The sequence below is a fragment of the Vipera ursinii genome, assembly GCF_947247035.1.
Source record: "Vipera ursinii genome assembly, chromosome: Z".
Classification (NCBI taxonomy): domain Eukaryota; kingdom Metazoa; phylum Chordata; class Lepidosauria; order Squamata; family Viperidae; genus Vipera; species Vipera ursinii.
The window spans coordinates 76,047,054-76,068,437 of record NC_139517.1 but is presented as its reverse complement, the minus strand read 5'-3'; the positions used below and the strand labels follow the sequence as shown (position 1 = coordinate 76,068,437).

The window sequence follows — 21,384 nt, the reverse complement described above, 5'->3', positions numbered from 1 at the left end:
GAAAAATTGATTCAGAGACATTTGAGAAACCAAAGGAGTTATCTTCAGTAGCGAAAACTGAAATCAAGGAGATCAAACATCAAAAGTCCTGTGGCCAGCAGAAGATAACTTACAGTACAAAGGATGCTTGTCTGAGTAAAAATGACTTGAAGGAAAAAGCCCAGAAAGAACCCAGGGAATGCAAACAGGAAGAACATATTCAGGACAATGATCAGTTCCAGGATGTAGAGATGTACATTCAGGACTTTGATAACATGACATGGGAAATTGAGCATACATCTGAAATGCTAAAGAAGCTGAGCGACAAAAGCATGCCTCGTCAAATAAAAAACAGAGTAATATTTGTTATTCAGCAACTGGGAAATGGAGAATAGACTCAAAGTCTTCAAAAGCATCTGAAACATTTGAAAGGTGACATTCAACTCTATGAAGCAAAGTTGTCCAAGGGGTCAAGGATGTTGTGGGAGTTGGCAGTAGATTTTTCTCCTCGTTGCAGTGAAAGACAAGATAAGATAACAGAGAAGGATGCTTGCAGCTCAGCAGAAAGAAATGGAAGAGTTTATACAGAAATAATTCGCCTATGGGATGTTGTACTGGATCATGACAAACTCAGCCATGCCATTGACACTATTTGCATTGCATAGAGTCGTGGGCTCGATTGTATCCTGAGAAAAAAGCTTAAAGGTATAAATACAGGCCCCATATCTTCTAATCTGAAAACACAAAAGCGTATTCCTCTCATTTATGTGGAAGACACCAAAACAGAAAAAGTGAAAGATCATGCACTTCTTGAATATTTTCCCCCAGCAAGTAGAGTTGAAACTGAGTACAATGTAATGAAGTTTCATAGTTTCAGTACGAACATGGCATTTAACATCCTAAATGACATAACTTCTACTGTTGAATATCCCTTTAGAGTTGGTGAATTAGAATATACAGTTATTGACTTGAATCTCAAACCATTGGAGCCAATAATCTTGACTGGGCGGAGTGGAACAGGAAAAACTACATGTTGTTTATACAGACTTTGGAAAAAATTCAGTTCCTATTGGGAGAAAGCAGAGTTAGCAAGATGCCCATTGTTAGTCAGACAGACGTGGCATAGATTAAAATACAGTACACGGCTGGGAAGTGAGAACATAGCAGACATAAATTATGATAAAAGTGAACTCGATAGTGATCCTGATCATTTGACAGACTTGAAAACCTCTTCCAATATGAATAGTGATAAAAAAGAAAATGAAGTTGACTGGGGCATTTTAACTTCGGTGGACTTAATGAATTTACTATGTGAATGTCATGAGGGTGAGAAACCTGTTGAGGAGGAGTCTGACAAACTAGTGCACCTGCATCAAATCTTTGTCACTAAAAATCATGTTCTGTGCCAAGAAGTTAAGAGAAACTTCACTGAGCTTAGTAATTCTTCCAAAGCAACCTGTCACTTCAAGCCACTTGAACCAAATATCTACAGACTTCAGGATGTCAAAGATGAAAATTTTCCACTCTTCCTTACTACCAAACAGTTGTTGCTCTTATTGGATGCCTCTGTGCCTGAGCCATTTTCCCCTAGAAATGAAGATGGAAGCCTTAAACATATTGTTGATGGATGGTCTACTACAGAAGATCTGGCAATCATAAATTGGCAAGAAGAAAATGAAGACATTGATGGGGAAATAGATTATAAAAGTTATACAAAAGAGTGTGACCCTCGAATCTTTTTGACTTATAACATATTTGCTGATGAAATTTGGCCTAAAATGGTCAAAAGAAAATGTCCCTATAACCCAGCATTGATTTGGAAAGAAATAAAATCATTTCTGAAAGGCTCTTTTGAAGCTCTGAACAGCTACCAAGGCATACTGACTGAAGGAAGAATATAAAAATCTAGGACGAAAAAGGTCCCCAGATTTCAAAGAAGACCGTGGTGAAATCTACCGACTTTTTTGCCTGTATCAACAAATAAAATCACAGGGAAATTATTTTGATAAAGAAGACTTACTGTATAAGTTGTCTCAGCAGCTTTCAAAACTCGGTGAATTGCCATGGTGCATCCATGAACTTTATGGAGATGAAATTCAGGATTTCACTCAGGCAGAAATAATGTTGCTAATGAATTGCATTAAGGATCCTAATGCAATGTTCTTGACTGGTGACACTGCACAAAGCATCATGAAAGGAGTAGCTTTTCGTTTCAGTGATTTGAAATCACTTTTTCACTATGCCAGCCTAAGTTCTAGTGACAAGCAGTATTTGGTTAGAAAGCCAAGAAGGATATATGAGCTTTATCAGAACTACAGATCTCATTCAGGTATCAAACTTTTATTGTTATCTTATTATTTGATATACATGTGTCTGTGTTTATGGTATAGTAATGGGGTGAGTTGGAGAGACAAAGGCCCTTAAAATTTAGTCATGGTTTTGGAGGGAAAAAGTTAATTTAGACTCAGCTTATAATGGCAATTGGAGCTACAATTGCCATTGCTAAGCAATGCAGTTGTAAAACAATGTCATGTGATTGCACTGCTAGCAACAGCATTATAGAACAGCAGTCATTAACCACAACTTCCAACTTCCTGCCAGCTTCCCCATTGACTTTGCTTGTGGAAGTTAGTAGGGAATATCAGAAATCATGAACACTTAACCATGGCTTGCTAGAATCATAATTGCAAGTTGGTGCTGAGCACCTGGATTGCAGTCATGACCACGGAAGGTGTAGATTTGCCTGCAGTTTTAAGATATTAGTTTTATGGACTGAAATAACATTAGAAACTTAATAATGTACAAAGCTCTGTACTATGGACTTCCTGAGTGAAATGTAGAAATTCTCAGGTTTGTCTTAATATCTCCAGTTTAAATGTCTGAGACTGTAAAAAGCTCCTTCCTATGGGAATAGCTATCAGCAATTTGTACAGACTAAAAGGACTAACTGCTCTCTTAAGACTTCAGAGCAGCTGAGTGACAGCACCAATTCAGATATTCCCCAATTCTTTGCACTGATATACTCATGTGATCCATGTAATTATAATTTAGAAATATGGAAAAGAAATATGCAACTCAACACTTTATAGACTGTAGTCCTAAGATTTTTTCCCCTGTTCTGTTTGGTTTTTAAAATCAGATATTTCTCAAAATAGCTTTCCATTACTGGTCCCCCCCCCCTACATGCGAGAGACTGTGCTGATGTGCTAATTCTGCCTGCTGCTCTTTGTTTGCAGGGATTCTTAATTTAGCCTCAGGAGTTGTTGATCTGCTTCAGTGGTATTTCCCAGAATCTTTTGATCGTCTTCCTAGAGATAGAGGTCTCTTTCATTGACCTAACCCTACTGTGTTGGAATCTTGCAGTGTTAGTGATCTGGCAATTTTGCTAAAAGGCAATAAAAGAAAAACACAGCCAATAGAATTTGGGGCCCACCAGGTAAGCCTTTGGTGGGGCAGGAAGCATAGGAAATTCTTTAGGTGATTTCTGATTTAATACATATAACAACCATTCACTTTCCCCCCTATCACCTCTAATATTATCATTACTTTGTAAATTACAACATTCAGATAGTAAATTCATTAATACCAGTTTAGATCTTTTTCAAGCAAAATGAAATACTTGGGATTTTATTATTAATAATTTTTTTAAAAAATTATTACAGTTTAAATGTAATAGTAAAGGTTCCCCCGCACATGCGTGCTAGTCGTTTCCAACTCTAGGGGCCGGTGCTCATCTCCGTTTCAAAGCCGAAGAGCCAGTGCTTTTCCGAGGACGTCTCTGTGGTCATGTGGCTGGCATGACTAGATGCCAAAGGCGCACGGAACGCTGTTACCTTCCCACTGTAGTGGTCCCTGTTTTTCTACTTGCATTTTTACGTGCTTTCGAACTGCTAGGTTGGCAGAAGCTGGGACTAGTAACAGGTGCTCACTCTGTTACGCGGCACTCAGGATTCGACCCGCCAAACTGCCGACCATCTGATCGACAAGCTCAGCATCCTAACCCACTGAGCCACCGCGTACCTCCTGTAAACTAGATAACCCTCCGGTAAACTAGATAACTATAGTGTACAATATGCACCTTGTCATACAGTTATGGTTTGAAGGTCAGAGTAGTAAAGGAATGGAGGCTAATAAAAATGTGATTGTAATTTCAGTTTCTGCATTCAACCTTGCACAACTTGCGTGAACAGTATTTATGGTATTATGTCACTTGATTGTTCTGGTTCTTTATTGTCTGCTTAATAAGTACAACAAGTTAGTTTTCTGTGCATCTGGTTACTATTCTTTGACGCTCTTTTTTTTCTTCCTATTTTGGTATAGGCAATACTGGTAGCTAGTGAAAGGACCAAGAAAAATATCCCCATGGAGCTTAACTTGGCCCTTGTGCTAACGATTTATGAAGCAAAAGGCTTGGAATTTGATGATGTGCTCCTTTACAACTTTTTTACAGATTCAGAGGTAGGTAAATTACTGAGAATCTGGAGATATATAATTTTCTTTTACATAGTATAGAAACGGTACTATCTTAATACTATCACATTCTAGTTTGATTTTTGTGACATACTACTATTTTACGCTTCTTAACTATTATAACTTTCTTGAATTGGAAGTCTTAGGATAGTATGGAGATGTGACCTCATAACTCTTGTTGTGGATACTTCGGATACATTAATAAGGGAATAAACACCTATCATTTGAGACAGAAATTGTATTTATTTCTTCATTTTGCAAATTTGTATACTATCCACACCCAGGGGATCTAATTCAGCCTGTCAAAATATAATAAAAAATAATAATAAAATCTGACATAATTAAAAAACCCATAAAGCTCTAAAAGTCAGACATAAAAAGATGTACACTTAGTTTTCTTATAAAATATAATGTTAGCAGCCTATCTAATTTCTCATGGTAGTTTCTGTAACTCAAATCTGCCACAGAAAAATAAAATTAGTTATTAATCTGTGGCAGTCTTTTTGTAATATGAATATGTAGAAAATCCAGCAGATATTTGGGACTTGAACTACTATTCATAAAGTTTTCTAACCTATAGTAGTCATCTGGAGTTGGATCTAAAATTAATGTGTTTTTTTTCTTTTTATGGTAATTTTATTAAATATTACAATTAAAAAGATAGAAACTAATATTAACTAAAAATAAGAAGAAATAGTGCAGAAAAGAGGAGAAAAATAGAAACAAAAGAAAAGAAAAAATAAATACAGTAAATAAAAAAGGAATGACTTCCTACTTTACAAATATAAACAATTTTAATAACTTAACACCTTCCTTTAAAATAGAACAAATATTTCCACTCTTATCTACAAATAAATCCTTAAAGACTCATCATTCAGTCTCCCCAGCAAAGTCTGTTAAGAGAAATCAAAAATAACAATGTTGTTGTTGTTGTTGTTGTTAGTTGCGAAGTCGTGTCCGACCCATCGCGACCCTATGGACAATGTTCCTCCAGGCTTTCCTGTCCTCTACCATCTTCTGGAGTCCATTTAAGCTCACGCCTACTGCTTCAGTAACTCCATCCAGCCACCTCATTCTCTGTTGTCCCCTTCTTCTATTGCCCTCAATCTTTCCCAGCATTAGACTCTTCTCCAGTGAGTCCTTCCTCCTCATTAGGTGGCCAAAGTATTTGAGTTTTAGCTTCAGGATCTGGCCTTCTAAAGAGCAGTCAGGGTTGATCTCCTCTATGACTGACCGGTTTGATCGCCTTGCAGTCCAAGGGACTCGCAGGAGTCTTCTCCAGCACCAGAGTTCAAAGGCCTCAATTCTTTTGCGCTCAGCCTTTCTTATGGTCCAACAATACAGTATATCTATTTTTAAAGGTACAACGACTAGCACGCATGTGCGGGGGAACCTTTACCTTTACCTTTTTAATATCTATTGTGATCAAATAAATAAATCAACTTTATATTTCTTTCTTTTATTTTTAGCAATCATGATCCTTAATCCCTTCAAATAATGTCTTAGGAGTTGATTACGTTTGATTTTATCTTTGTCCCTTCTCACAAAATCCTTCAAAACTTTTAACAAATCTCTTGCAAATCCGATATAGGAAAGCTATCCAGGTGGATAAATGCAGTTTTTTTAACACAGGACAGGGTCGGGGGAGGTGGCTGCTGGTGCTGGGAATGTGGGGGTGGGGCGTCAAATCCCCACGGCGATAGGGTATGGCAGCAGGTGTTTGCGCGGAGGGCCATATCAACATCTGGGATCGCGCCCCCGCTATCTCCGAGCGATGGCGCGCTCCGACCCTCCGGTTAGCACCCTCTTACCCGGGGATGAGGGTGATCAGGCCCCTGAGCTCAGGTTGGTCTATTTTAACGCTAGATCCGTAGTTAACAAAGCTCCCCTCATCCATGATCTGATCAAGGAGGAATGTGCGGATCTAGCGTGCATCACGGAAACTTGGTTGGGCTCGGAGGGAGCGGTGCCTCTCACCGAGTTATGCCCGCCAGGTTTCCGGGTGCTGCACCAGCCACGGGCTCAGGGCAGGGGTGGTGGAGTGGCAGTGGTTATTCGGGAGACTTTGTGTCCCCGGGAGGCCACCATTGTCCAGATGGCCGGGAGTGAATCCCTCCTCTTGAGATGTGGTCCTCGGGTTCAGTTGGGCTTGTTGCTTACATACCTGGTGCCCAGCTGTGTGGCAACAGCCCTGCCTGAGCTGCTCGACACCCTCTCAGGGTTGGCGGTGGAGTTCCCCAGGCTTATAGTCCTGGGTGACTTCAACCTGCCATCACTGGGAGGGTCGTCAGAGTTAGCTCGGGAGTTCATGGCTTCCATGACAGCCATGGGCCTGACCCAGGTTATTGAGGGCCCGACTCATGAGGGGGATCATACTCTCGACCTGGTGTTCCTGTCTGGAAAGTGGTTGGATGATCTGGGAGGGGGTTCCCCATCCATCACCCCTCTGTCATGGTCAGATCACCACCTCCTGAGGCTGGTTTTCTGTCATGCCACCCCCCGCCGCTGGGCGGCGGAACCGACCAGGTGGTTCCGCCCCAGGCGCCTAATGGACCCGGATCGGTTCCAGAGGGCGCTTGGGCCTATACCCATCACCCTTACCCACAGCCCAGTCGATGCCCTGGTGGAGGCCTGGGAAACGGCTGCCACCAGGGCACTCGACTGCGTTGTACCCATGCGACCTCTGACCCGTCGCAGATCCCGCTGGGCCCCATGGTTCTCTGTGGAGCTCCGGGAGATGAAGCGTCGGAGACGAGGTCTAGAGAGCGGTTGGAGATCCAGCCGATCCGAATCCGACCGATTGCAGTTAAGAACTTTTATAAGGTCTTATCTTGCGGCGATAAGGACGGCGAAGTCTAACTACTTTGCCGCCCTTATCGCGTCCGCAGATAATCGCCCGGCCGCCCTGTTTAGGGTGACTCACTCCCTCCTTAACCAGGAGGTGAGAGAGGATCCCTTGCAGGGACAAGCTGAGGAGTTTAGTCATCATCTGGCAGACAAAATCGCTCGGATCCGGACCGGCTTGGACTCTGACTGGGCAGAGTCTGATGTGGAGGAATCAGGCGGTCTTGAGCACGTTATCTGGACTGAGTTCGACCCTGTTTCCCCTGATGATGTGGACAGGATCATGGGGAGACTGAGCACCACCACCTGTTTGTTGGATCCGTGCCCCTCCTGGCTAGCTTATGCGGCTCGGGAGGGAACACGAGGCTGGTTCCATGCAGTAATAACTGCTTCTTTGAAGGAGGGTGTCTTCCCTGCCGCCTTGAAGGAGGCGGTGGTGAGACCCCTTCTCAAGAAGCCTGCTTTGGACCCAGCTGTTTTAAACAACTATCGTCCAGTCTCCAACCTTCGCTTTCTGGCGAAGGTTGTTGAGAGTGTGGTGGCGCATCAGCTCCCTCTGTTCCTGGAGGAAACTGATTATCTGGACCCATACCAATCGGGCTTCAGGCCCGGACACAGCATGGAGACAGCATTGGTCGCGCTGGTGAATGATCTCTGGAGGGCTAGGGACAGGGGTTGTTCCTCTGTCCTGGTCCTATTAGATCTCTCAGCGGCGTTCGATACCATTGACCATGGTATCCTGCTGCGGCGTCTCAGGGGGTTGGGAGTGGGAGGCACCGTCCTACGGTGGTTCTCCTCCTACCTCCAGGGCCGCTCGCAGTCGGTGTTGACAGGAGGGCAGAGATCCGCCCCGAGGTCTCTCATTTGTGGAGTTCCTCAGGGGTCGGTCCTCTTGCCTCTCCTGTTCAACATCTATATGAAGCCGCTGGGCGAGATCATTCGTGGTTTTGGGGTGGGGTATCACCAGTACGCTGATGATACCCAACTTTTTCTTTCCACCCCGAACCATCCCAGTGATGCCCTCTCCGTGATGTCCCGGTGCCTGGAGGCAGTTCAGGTCTGGATGGGGAGAAACAGGCTTCGTCTCAATCCCGCCAAGACTGAGTGGCTGTGCATATTGGCATCTCGGGTTAACCAAGTTATTCCATCTTTAATGATGGGGGTGAGGTGTTACCCCCCGTTGATAGGGCTCGCAACCTGGGCGTCCTCCTGGACTCACGGCTCAATTTTGAAGACCATATAGGAGCCGTGACCAGGGGGCTTTTGCCCAGGTTCGTCTGGTGCGCCAGTTGCGTCCCTATCTGGACCGAGACACCCTATGCACAGTTACTCATGTGCTTGTGACCTCCCGTTTGGACTACTGTAACGCTCTCTACATGGGGCTGCCCTTGAAGACCACTCGCATTCTGCACCACTCTTCAACTGGTGCAGAATGCGGCCGCGCGAGTTGTAATGGGGGTTTCCCGATACTCCCATGTAACACTTCTACTCCGCGAGCTGCATTGGCTTCCGGTTGCCCTCCGGGTGAAATTCAAGATGCTGGTTATTACCTATAAAGCCCTACATGGCCTGGGTCCGGGTTATTTGAGGGAACACCTGCTGCCGGCATCAAACGCCCTTCGCCCAGTGCGCTCCCACAGGGAGGGTCTGCTCAGGGTCCCGCCGGTGAGAGATTGCCGGCGGGTGACACCCAGGGATAGGGCCTTCTCAGTGGGAGCGCCTGCCCTCTGGAACCAGCTGCCGGTGGAGCTGAGGACTGCCCCCAACCTCCGATCATTCCGCCGGGGCCTGAAGACCTGGCTCTTTGAGCTCTCGGGCCCAGGCTGAGGAGAAAATTTTTAATTGGGGTTTTTAAGAGTACAGGGTCAATTTAATATTTTTTAATCTGGTTTTTAACTTTTGTATGTTGGATTTTTTAATTCCCTGTAAACCGCCCTGAGTCCTCAGGGAAAGGGCGGTATATAAATGTAACAAAATAAATAAATAAATAAATCTTTTTAGAAGGGCTGTTCACCTTCTCTGCTTCCAATTACAGTTTTTTATTTTTCTTTAAAGATTATCTCAGCAATAATTTATTATAATAATCCAGCCTTTAGGACATCAATGCATATATTCTTCAGAAAGGAATGTAATTGGTTTTATAGTCAAAGTTGATAAAAGTCCTTCACACCAAAGTACATTGTAAGTGTGGTTACATAAAACTCCAGTTTGTCAACTTTACTTTTCAGGAGTTTGCAGCTCTATACAAAACAGTAATATTACCTTTATCCTGAAGTCCATCCCTTGAATCAGCAATATTACCTGCAACCAGACTCAGCTTTAGTTCGCTGTTCCTCATATAATCTTTTACTTCTGAGGATTGAGCTTCACCAGCATTTGGCAACTATCTCCAAATCATGAGTGATAGTTCCCAAAAGTTTCATATAAACATTAAATAACCTGGAAGACAGGATACAGTATTACAAAAATCTTTAGGGTAATTCTGAAAAACTGGAATTTTCTTCTGAAACTATATCTGGTAAAACTCAGAAAGAATTATTGAAAAGCAGTGTTTCTAACTTCCAATTTCGAAAACGCTTCATCGAGATACTGTGATCTGTGGTATCAATAGATCTAGAACAGTGATGGCAAACCTTTTAGAGATAGAGTGCCAAAAACAACCCAAATCCCACTTATTTATCGCAATGTGCCAGGGCCGCATCAGCATTGTGGTGCCCTCAGGGGGAGCATGGCCCACTGGGTGGGCATGGTTGTGGTTGTCACAGCAGACTGGGTGGGCATGGCTGGGGTGGGCATGGCCACCTTGATTTTGCTCATGCGGGGGACGCCTTTGGGGGCTGGTCAGGGTTGGGGGAGATCCAGGGGGTCTCTGTCAGGTGGGACTGTGGGAAGGAGGCCCAGCATAGATGGGGAGGCGCGCAATCCTAGCTGGGGCTACAGGGCCATGGCACCGATGGGGATCCAACTTTCCCTGCTCGGGGTGGCCTGTGGCTTGCTGGGTGTGGGTGTTCTCTACCACCTCTACTCGAGCTTGCTAGCTGGTTGCTTCACCTCCTTTGTGCTGGGTGGGGCTGCCGCTCCAGGCGGCGGCAGTGGCCTAATGGACCTGCAGAAGCTGCTGGCAGTGGCGGTGCGCGTGCCTACAGAGAGGGCTCTGAGTGCCGCCTCTGGCACACGTGCCATAGGTTTGCCACCACTGATCTAGAAGATTAACAGGATAGCACATTCTTTGTCTAAGTACAGATTGCCCATCAGAAGAAAGAGGGCTTTGTCTATACCAAATCTAAGTCTAAACTCACACTGTGAAAGATGTAGAAAGGATCTCCTCTAAGAACACCTGGAGCTATATAGCCTTCTTAATCTTTCTGCCAGAGGACAAAAAAGACTTTATTTAAACCTTTTATCCTGATTTTATATTTTTATAAATAACTCAAAGCAGAAGACTATTCCTTCATCCTCCTCTTTTCCCCACAATAACTTTCTGAAGTGTGTTGAGCTGATTGGCCTTAAGTCATTCAGCCAGTTTTCATGCCTAAAGTGGGATTAGAACTCACGATCACCAGTTTCTAACCTGGTGCCTTAATTAGTAGATAAAAATACAAAAAGCATACTGTTCCAATGATAGTTTTAAAAATATCAATAATCAATAAATGATTCTTTCATCTTTAATCCCTTGTACAATGTTCTTCATTTTATCATGTAAAAATTGTCAGAATCAATGGGTGAATTTTAATAATCATTCATATATACAGTAGATCTTTTTAAGGGTGTTCTGCTACAGAGACTAGACAACATTATCTACATTTGGAAGGAAATTAAATAGTTTATATACCTCTTCAAAACCAGTGGCATAGAAGAAATAGAAGGAGAAAAATATCACCGATTAATTTCTGTTTATTAAATTATTTTAATAGAATAGCTTTCTTTCAGTTGTTTGGGATCCTTTCTAAAATTAATTTGTTCCAAACATTTACAGGTGTAATACTCCTTACATTTTTAGGCTTACAAAGAATGGAAAGTAATTTCTTCTTTTATACCTCACACTGATTTGCCTGATCAAGAAACCAAGCCAATATTTGAAGTACCTTTAGAGAAAGATGTGGTTGCAGAAAGAAGATGCTCAGTTCTAAATCCAGAAATGTATAAGGTGATTGTCAGAGAAAACATCTAAATGTTCAGAATATTCCATATCATGCTGATAAGCAAACTAAAGTATGGACTAGGTGTAAGCATGATTGTATGGATTAGCTAGATGGAAGAGACATGTTAAACATATTTTATTGTTCAGTATGTATTACTTAGTATTGGGATAGAGAAGTAGAGGAAGCGCTTATCAATTCTGCAACTGATATATAATTGGATAGAGTAGATAATTACCCTGAAAGATAGAAGTAAAAATTAAAATGACCATAATTTGGAGAAATTGATTGAAAATAACAGCTTGAAGTGTAACAGAAGCAAATGCAAATGTATTTTGTGCAGGAAACAGAAATCAAATACAATCATATCATGCTGCTAATTTGTTAACAGTAATTGTAAAAAAAATCACTTTTTTCACCACTGGTGTAATTTTGAATGGTCATTACACGAAGGTTATAAGTTAAAGATTACTTGTAATGCCCCTTGCAGTGCGCACCCATTTTTCAAATTGGTGTCTTTTGTATATTAAATCAGCCTATAGTTAGGGTTCAAATAGTTAATCTTCAATTTTAGGGATGGGGCTGAGTTAATTCACTGAAATTAAAGAACAAATATATAAAGCTGAAACTTGTTGTGATTGAACTCTGAATGAAACACAGGAATGCAAAAAAAGATTCTAAAGAGAATCTCTTGAATAGTCAAGGTGAATATAAAAATTGTTTTATTTATTTGTTTATCTAGGATATTTTAGTTTGTTCTTTAAAAAATGTCCATTGTAGAGTTCTTATTCTTAGGTTATGGTGTAAAATAACCTGATATATAAAAGAAAGGAATGTGAACAGAGCAAAAGAGAAAATACATTGCCTACTTTTAAAGTCATGATGATCTTACTATCAACTGGCATGAAAAGAATGGCATAATGGAACAGTCCTTAGTATGAGTCAAACAAAAATCAAACTTTTGTGTGGAAAGAATTCGTTTACATCCTGTTTTGCAGTTTATATAATGGTAACTGATGAATAAAGATAAGTAGAATGAAATAGTATTTTGATAATATATTAGAATTTAGCTGATATTTGTTCCTTGAATTGAAAATTGTGTCATAAACACACATAACACTGTAATTTCTTATTGCTTAAACCTAAAACATTGCAGTGCCCATCTTAAAGTGCCTCCACAGAGAATTAATCCTTGAACTTGAATCATTCTTTTTCTAGATGCTTAATGGAGAGCTAAAGCAGTTGTACACTGCTATCACAAGAGCCAGAGTTAATCTGTGGATTTTTGATGAAAACAGTGATAGGCAGGCCCCTGCATTTCAATATTTTATCAAACGAGAACTTGTTCAGGTTGTCAAAAAGGATGAAAATAAAAGTAAGTCCTATATAACTCTTTCACAAAACTGCACTAGCTTGTCCTTGAAATATACTTTGTTTTTGCCAAAAATATGCAATCGCTGTTGTCAATTATATTTGAATGTGTCACACTGAAGGTCAGTTCACTTCTTTGCCGATGGCTGACTCAGCAAGTGAGAACTTCCAGTTAGTTGTGATTAATCTGAGAGGTTAAGCAGTGTTGGTCTCACTTAATAATTGAACAGGCAGTTATTTAGTAATTCCAGATAGTTGGATCGATTGCAAAGTTGAAGAAAAGCAATCTGAAAAAAGTACTGGGAAATCATCAAGAGTCAAACTTAGCTCAAAATTGTATTTATCCTAAGTTAAGGTTAGTCTAATGATTTTCAAAGAATTTAACTTAATAATTTCAGTTTTATGTGGGTTTTTTTGTGCATTTACAAGAAACCTTTGAAACCAACCTCACTAACTGCATCCCAAATGAGGAGGAATCCCAAACGTCTGTTAGGAAGCACTGATTAAGGAAGGGTGAAGTCTCTTGCAATTTCCCCAAGCTCAGAAAATGAACACGCCATCAAAATTCACAAATAAAATGCCTGATATTTCATGAAGTCCACAAAAAGCCAAAAAAATGTAGCATGATTTGGGGCTGTTTTTCATGTTGGGGAGGTCGTATTTATGAGAATGGAAATTGTTTGCCTCTTATTGCCATTCTCGCCCTTTTGAAAACCAGGTTTGCGGTGTAAGTTGGTGTCAATAGGAAGGGGGAGCAGGGTGATGCCCCCCACAACTCCATATGCATATGATTTGTATAAGACATATATGTATAAATGAAAACAGTAAAGACCCATATTCTTGCCTTGAATTCCACAACTTGAGGCAAAGGACATACAACAATTAACATTTCCAGTGCCAAAATAATTGCTATTTAAACCTTTTCCAAAATCAAATCTTAAGAGCTGCAGAATTCATTTTTGGAGAACAATTAATCAGATAAAGACCAGACAGCATTTTTGGTAGAAGACCTTCTTTGTTATAATATAATATGAATATATTCACAGAAGATAAATTCTTAGAACTATCTCTTATCCCCACTTTATGAATTAAGGATTAAAGTTAAGAATATAAATTCTTATAAAAGTATCCCTCATCCAAGTTGAGATTTCTATTACGAATGAAGGTGAATATATGTGTCCCAGGACAAAGTTGCAGGATCCAATCTGGGTTGGTCACCAAGACACAGAGGATTTGTCTCCGTGCTGGAGCCCATCTTCAGGCTTCTGTTCTTTATGTAGTCAAGGTTGAGGAATATCTAATTTAATTGAAATACGCCAGTTAGTATATACAGAGTAATATATACAGTTAGTATATATACAGTTAGTACATACAGAGTAAACTCATTAATTCTTTTCCTCATGTTTAAACAATTCTTCTATCTGTACCTTTCTTTTTAGAATTTGAGGATACTATGTTTGTTAAAACATCAACTCCAGAAGAATGGATTGCACAAGGAGAATATTATGCTAGACATCAGTGTTGGAAGGTAAATTCAGAGGCTTCTTTAAAAGATTTCAAACGAATTGAAAGGAATAACATAAAGTTGAATTCAGACTTTTTTAAATACATAAACTCAATAATGATGGTTAGAGTTTTTGAAGCTTCCATGAACGTTTTTCACCATGTATTTTGAAGGTGTCCTCTTGGTTGTTTGCCATCGGGGGTGGGTGGGTCATCTCATACCATTTGGGGGATTCAATTGTTCTCCATGCAGAGAATATTATCTGCAAGTTGGAGTCTTTTGCATATGACAATGTTGTATAATTTGCAGGAGAAACTCCTTTGGAACACTTCTTTGGTCAAAATAGGGAATCTTTAAGATTTGGTGAAGGCATCTTTGTTGGAAGACATCAGATCTCTTGTTAATACTTGCTGGCACCTTCAAAGTCTCACTACAGTATAAATGGTATATACTGTAGTTTAAGAAAAAACAAATTGAAAGATATGATTCAGCTCCTTGCAAGCACAAAAGACATTGATTTAAATACTGAATATTTCCCTGTATCCATGGGATACAGAAGGAAGCAATACCAAATCATTTCCATTGTCTTGCCAAGAAAAATATATCCAAGAATATATCCATGAAGCCACCATGAGTTGAATCACCTTGAAGGTTAATCACTCTTTTTAATCACATTCAGTGATTAAAACAGTTAGAAGTGTTGAACTGTTGAAGAAGCTCTTGGGCAAATATTTCTGAAAAGGAATACAGACTATTGCCTTTGTATTTAGTTTATTTAGACAGTATTAATAATTCATCATCTGTATCTATATGTCTTTCTGCCCATTCATCCATCATGGATGGAACTATATATTCAAGTTTAGAGAATTTATATCCAAATACAGCAATTAACCATCTCATAGTTTGAACTCCCTTACAAGTTGCTCATCTTATCATCAATCTCCATTATTTGCTTCCGTCTTGGCAAGCACCACATATTCCTAAGAGATTCCCTACTCTTCCAAGGCATATCCTGATTTCTCATTGAGCAAGATTTTTGTCATTACTCTGCTATGTAAGCAGATTTATTTTCTGATTTATTTTCTCTCCAGAAATAATAGTATCTAATGTCAGTGGCCTAGTGAGAAAATCAGAACAGATGAATTTTCCTCCTTAATAAATGAACTAGTCAACTAGGTTCATTCGCACAAATCATTGGGTGAAAGAGTTTATCCAGGAGATATATAGAAGGAAAATGGATGTGGAAATGTACAGTTTCCTAGAAAGATGCTACTTAATAGCTGCTTGACCTACATCAGAAGATTGGAATTTGTTGTATCTTTATATTACTATTTTAATTTCAGGTTGCTGCAAAGTGCTATCAACAAGGAGGAGCACACGAGAAAGAGAAACTGGCTTTGGCACATGATACTGTGCTTACAGTTCAGTCAAAGAAAATCAACCCCAAGTAAGTGTTTTTTAAAAAAGAAAAAATGTTGCAAAGTTTTATATGAAATCTTACCTAATTTGGTAGGGGTGTGTGTGTGTGTGTGTCTTTGTGCAATACTGGATTTATAAGAAGTGTGTTGATTATTCCTCCCTCAAAAATCACATATATTTATTTATTCAGTGTCTTCCTTACTGTCTCTTTCCCTCGTCAGACTTTTACTGCCAGCCTTTTCATCACTGGAGTTTTATATAGCCTATTTTCACTTAAGAAAAAAGAGTTTTAAATGTTCCCTTCTCTCATGAATAAAATAAGTAATGTTGGTTCCAAGTAGATAGATAAAAGGGACAGAGATTTCTGTTTGCTAGACAGCAGAATTCTTGAGACAACGAAAACCTTTAACTGCAGAATGGAAATCTTGTGGGAATGCAGACTAGCGTTGAACAGCAAAAGTTTTTGCAACATTATATCTTTGAGATTAGGTAAGGAACATAAGTAATGTGAGATATAGGATTTCCATGAGCTGCCAGATAATATTGAGGGTAAAGTCATGAAGATGTGAAAATTGGGATGATTGGTGGGTTTTGACATATATCAGTACAGTTCAAATAGATAATAAAACACTGCACAAAAATGGTTTAATGAAATAAGAATAAGCCCATCACACAGCTCGTTATTATCTTGTTTTATTGATATGTAGTATCTGATCTCAAGGAATAGGGCTTTTTCCTCTTTTCATCTTCCCTGTTTATCAAAGGCAATACATTCACTGCCTTTGTGGCTGAGGATTACAGGTAGAAGTTAAAGATACTCAAACTCTTTCTTCATTTTCTGATATTTCAGGAATTTTTCATTTCTGTAAGTGATACCTGTGGGAGTTGGCAAGAAAAGACATCCTATATCTGATTTATCCAACTAGCCTTAGGATTGGAGACAAAATACATTTCTTAACCAATGTGAAAATGTATATGGGCCTCTTTATTTCAACCAAGGAATTAAATTTAACTGAGGGAATAAAATGAATATATTAGTTGGTTTGTACTCTAATTTTAAAATGTTTATGTTTGTTTTTAATTAATAGAGAGAAGCAAATGGAATACCTAAATCTGGTTAAAACCTACTTGGAATGTTTTGAGCCAAATTTGGCTCTCAAATGTCTGTTTCATGCAAAAGAATACCAGCTTTGTGCAAAAATTTATGAAAAACTTGGAAAGGTAAATGCAAATGCTCCTCTGATTTCTGCATTAAAAATTAGGAGTTGGATGTCCTATTGCCCAGATAGGATTTGCTATTTCTTGAGTATTCTCTTAGAACAGGGGTCAGCAACCTGAAACAGTGAAAGAACCACTCTGAACCGGTTCCCTCACAAAAGGAAAAACTGGGAGTCGCAAAAAATGTGTGTGCATGCGTGTACATGTGTGCATGCGCAGAACAGGGTTTGACTGAAGAATGGAGCCAAGGTGAGATATGCACCGACCCTGCCCCCTCCGCTCTCATTCACTCACATTTTGTTTGGAAAAACTTCTCTCTTGCTCTCATTCACTCGAAAGGCCAGCCACGGCACCTCCATTGACTTCCATGGGGACGCTTGGCAATGAAGGGGCCGATTGAAACCGCCCCCAGTAGTGCTGCTACTGATAAATTTTCCACTTGCTGCTTGGTTCCGATGAAACTGGAGAACCCCTGGATGCCACTGCTGGGGGTGGAAGAGGCTGCCCAGGTTTGGCCATAGCGGAAGCCGACAGTAGCGGTGGAGGTGGTGGCGAGAGAGACGCTGGAGGTCTGCCGCATCTCCGTCAGCCTCTGCCTCCCCCACAGAAACAAATTCCTGGGCCGGCCCCCTTGGTAGCAGCGGGCCCCAAGGGCTGAACAATCGCTCCGGCGGTAGCTGCTGCTGTTGGGGCAGCCTAATGCACTTGCTGAGAGACGCTGCCGCCATGTACAGTCTGAGGAAGAAAAGAGGTTTGTGGGAAGCCCCACAAACCAAAGAACTTCAACCAATCAGTTCAAGCTTCACAAGTTGTTTTTTTCCATGAGAAGTTTGAATTGATTGGTTGAACTTTTTTAGTCCCACTTTTTTTTTTGGACTGCACATGGCAGAGGACTGGGAGCTGCAGGAGACGGCTGAAAGAGCCGCATGTGGCTCTGGAGCTGCGGGTTGCAGACCTGTGTCTTAGAAGATAATAAGAAATCCAGACCAATAAATGAAGGCAGGTATGTTTTTATATCTAGTGAAAGGAAAATGCATTTTGGTTCATTGTAACAGAACCACTGTTTTGTTTCTTACTTTCTGCCTTTAAATCTGCTCTTGAGGATTCCAAATTCTCCAGATCAGATTTGAGGAGAAGTGTGCTAAGAACAGGAGAGAGAGGTTTGATTTTGTTAATGGGTGGTATTTTATCCAAGAACAATCATAAGAACAGCACAAACAAGCCATGACACTTCTTATTCAGGAAGAGTGTTCCTCTAAATGTTTTAATTATTTTTTTTCTCTGCTTCATAATAGCAAACCTAGTTTATTTTTTATTGCTAACAATTCCATATACCTAAAACATACATTATTATTATACAGGTAAAAGAGGCAGCATATTTGTATAAGAGATGCCAGTGCTACAAGGATGCATCCAGATGTTTTGAACAGATTCAGGAGTTTGATCTAGCACTTAAAATGTGTTGCTGTGAAGAATGGTATGAAGAGGCAGCAAAATCTGTTGAAAGGTCTGTTGAAAATCTGTTGAAAGATAATGTACTATTATTTAACACACCTGTATAACCTCCTCAAAATGTTATATGCCTTATATGCATTTTAATTGAATAATTTTTCTACAATTAAAGTTTTAAAATAAAGAGTGGCACTGTCTTTTTAAAAAAATATTCTTGATCTTATGTACTGAATGTGTTTAAATAATTGTAAATGATAATGGTACATCTTTCCCTGTGGTGGAGAAGGGTAAGTGATAGTGATAAGGGTAAGTGATAGTGGATTGCTGCTCCCACTCATTACAGTAGGTAAGGCTTTTGAAAGAAGCATAACTTCCTGGGGGAAGTTATTAGTTATTATTGGGAATTAATAGTTTATCATTGGATATGGGGGAGGGAACGTTTATGTTTGAGAGGGTGGGAGGTTGGTTGGTTTTGAATTTTGTAAGCTGCCCTGAATCACTTCGGTGAGATAGTAGGCCAGGTAAATTAAATAGCAAGTAAGTAGAAGTACAGTGGTACCTCGGTACTAGTCATTAATTGGGAGGTGCAATGAGTATCAAAAATGATGAGTACTAAACAAATTTTTCCCATAAGGAATAATGTATATAAATTTAATGCATTCCCATACCAAAGACAATGCACATATTAAGGCAATATGCAAAAAATAGGGTTGCATATCATTACTTTACATGAGAAATAAACCTAAAAATTAACAAATGCTTAGATTAGATTAAAAATTTCACTTTGCCTGCACTAATAAGAAAAAAAAGCACAAACATACACAAAATGATCAGAGAAGCTAAGACTGCAAGGGATGTACTCAGGGCAAGCATTACCACATGACTGTAACATCACCCTTTGGGCTGGAATGGGTAGCGAGGCAATCGACACTGACAGGTTCTAGTTTGTGCATTGAGTACTGAACAAATGACAAATACTGGGACAAAATATTTCTCATCAAAATTATGTTGATACCAAATAGATGAGTTTCAAAGCAGTTGAGTACGGAGGTACCACGAACCTTTTAACTTTTTTTCCTGCCTCAAGGTGCTCCAGCTGTACCATCATTAGCTCTCTCTAGGAACCAGATTCTAACTCTTCAAATAGTTATTTTTTATGGAGAACTGAGGATCCCGCGAAGGAAGGCATGGAGATTGGCTGCAGTGGGTGACTAGTTGTTCCTTCATCCATCATTGAAAGGGCTTTTCTACATCTAGAATTCCTTATCTGGAGCAGACAGTTAACTACAAATAAGTTCCCTTTTTCCAATACAACAGCCCCAGTTTTCTAGGTATTTTCCCTCCACCAGTCATCAGCTTGGAAAGAATTGTTGAGAACTGCCATTTTGACCTTTCCAAGTAGAGTCAGCTAGTGGTCCAAATTAGAGCATTCTATTTTAATTGACATTTGTAAAAGCTCTTGAACCTCCTATTTTATTTCCTAGATCCTATTATTATTATTATTATTATTATTATTATTATTATTATTATTATTATTATTATTATTATTATTATTATTATCAAGGAGAGGGTTCACACAATGGCTGCTTTTGTGCCAGGAGTTCCTGAGGACTATCATAAATAACAGAAGCATTTTTCAGGGTTTTCATTCTGAAGCTGTTAGTTCTTGTAATTTTGCATCTCTCTCCAATATCTGACATGGAGTATGGAGTTATATTTCACACTACCTTCATTAATTAACTCTAAACTTTCTAGAATGTAGCCTAATTTATTTTTGAAAGATAATCTGCAGATTTTTGGAACCAAACAATCCCTTTATACCTGAGGTTTTTTCCCCCTGTGGGTTCTAACTCTTGGTTCACTTTTCCAGAGATCTCAATAAAATTCTAACTTCTAGATAGAAATCTCCAAGTATAAATAAAGACCAATACATTTCTACAAAGTGTTTTGGATTTCTTAAAGTTTGCCTGGTAGCTTCTCCAGATGCAGCTCTGTTGGCTAGAATCATTTTTAATAATGACAGTGTAAACCTGAACTCCAGGACCATGAAACAGTTGCAATCCTATGTCGGGCCTGCAAACTTTTAATTATGGAATTATCCCTATCCATCCACGGGGGGGGGGGGTTCTTAGGTTTCTTATTGAGGATGTTTCCCTTTAGCCTAACTCTAGGGGAACATAAATGCAGGTGTTTTGAATTTTTCTGGCTAAAGCTCACAATTACAAAACCAATAAAACTTGTGCAAAATGCTACCTTACATGACATACGATAGAGTAATTGGAACTTCTCCAATACTTGCTCATTCCAGGAATCCTTGATAGACAGGCGATTGTAACTCAGTTTAAAAAGGGGATTTAAAAATTATTCTTCACCAATGAGGGTTATTTTTCCAACAAATAAAGAAAGCACTACTCTAAGCATCCAGCTTCTCTCCAAAAAGAATGTTATTAAAAAGGACGTTAAATATTTATATTACTTAGTTCTCAATGAATTAAAGACATTTCATCTAAAATGAAATTAAAGGCATTTCAACTAAAAGTAAAAATGATTTTCCTTTCATGTAAATGTATGTTTGGTTATATCCCACCTTTTATTATTTTTTACAAATAACTCAAGATAGTATATCCAACATATTTTCCTCCTCCTATTTTCCTCACAACAATCTAGTGAGGTGGGTTGGGCTGAGAAGAGTGACTGACCCAAGGTCTTTCAGCTGGCTTTCATGGCTAAGGCAGTATTAGAACTCACAGTCATTTGCTTTTTAGCCTGCTGCCTTCACCACTGGACTGGCTTTAATAAATTGAATATTAAAAATCAAATAACCCATAAGGATAAACCCTTGTTGAAAAAAAATTGTATGGCTTCTGGAAAAGTTATGATAAAACAAGATACAGTATTTTCAGTACTAATGACAAGGCAGTATATCTTAGAATCTAATTGCAAGCAGAAAATATAATTGTTTATACCACATTTTTGGCTTCTTGTCTA

At 39.6% G+C, this 21,384-nt stretch overlaps 1 protein-coding gene across 1 annotated transcript in view; it reads left to right on the top strand.

Annotated features, from left to right (window-relative positions):
• Positions 1-18,512, top strand: part of TRANK1 (tetratricopeptide repeat and ankyrin repeat containing 1) — a gene marked incomplete at its 5' end in the record, with an annotated part of 32,521 nt that extends 14,009 nt beyond the window's left edge. The window contains 13 exon segments of the mRNA XM_083377582.1: positions 1-371; positions 375-641; positions 645-1,868; positions 1,870-2,308; positions 3,216-3,310; positions 3,314-3,415; positions 4,300-4,437; positions 11,294-11,440; positions 12,651-12,807; positions 14,243-14,331; positions 15,651-15,754; positions 16,815-16,947; positions 18,306-18,512. Coding sequence (XP_083233708.1) covers positions 1-371; positions 375-641; positions 645-1,868; positions 1,870-2,308; positions 3,216-3,310; positions 3,314-3,415; positions 4,300-4,437; positions 11,294-11,440; positions 12,651-12,807; positions 14,243-14,331; positions 15,651-15,754; positions 16,815-16,947; positions 18,306-18,506 — 3,467 coding nt within the window. The 3' untranslated portion in view covers positions 18,507-18,512.
• Positions 18,513-21,384: the final 2,872 nt, after the last annotated feature.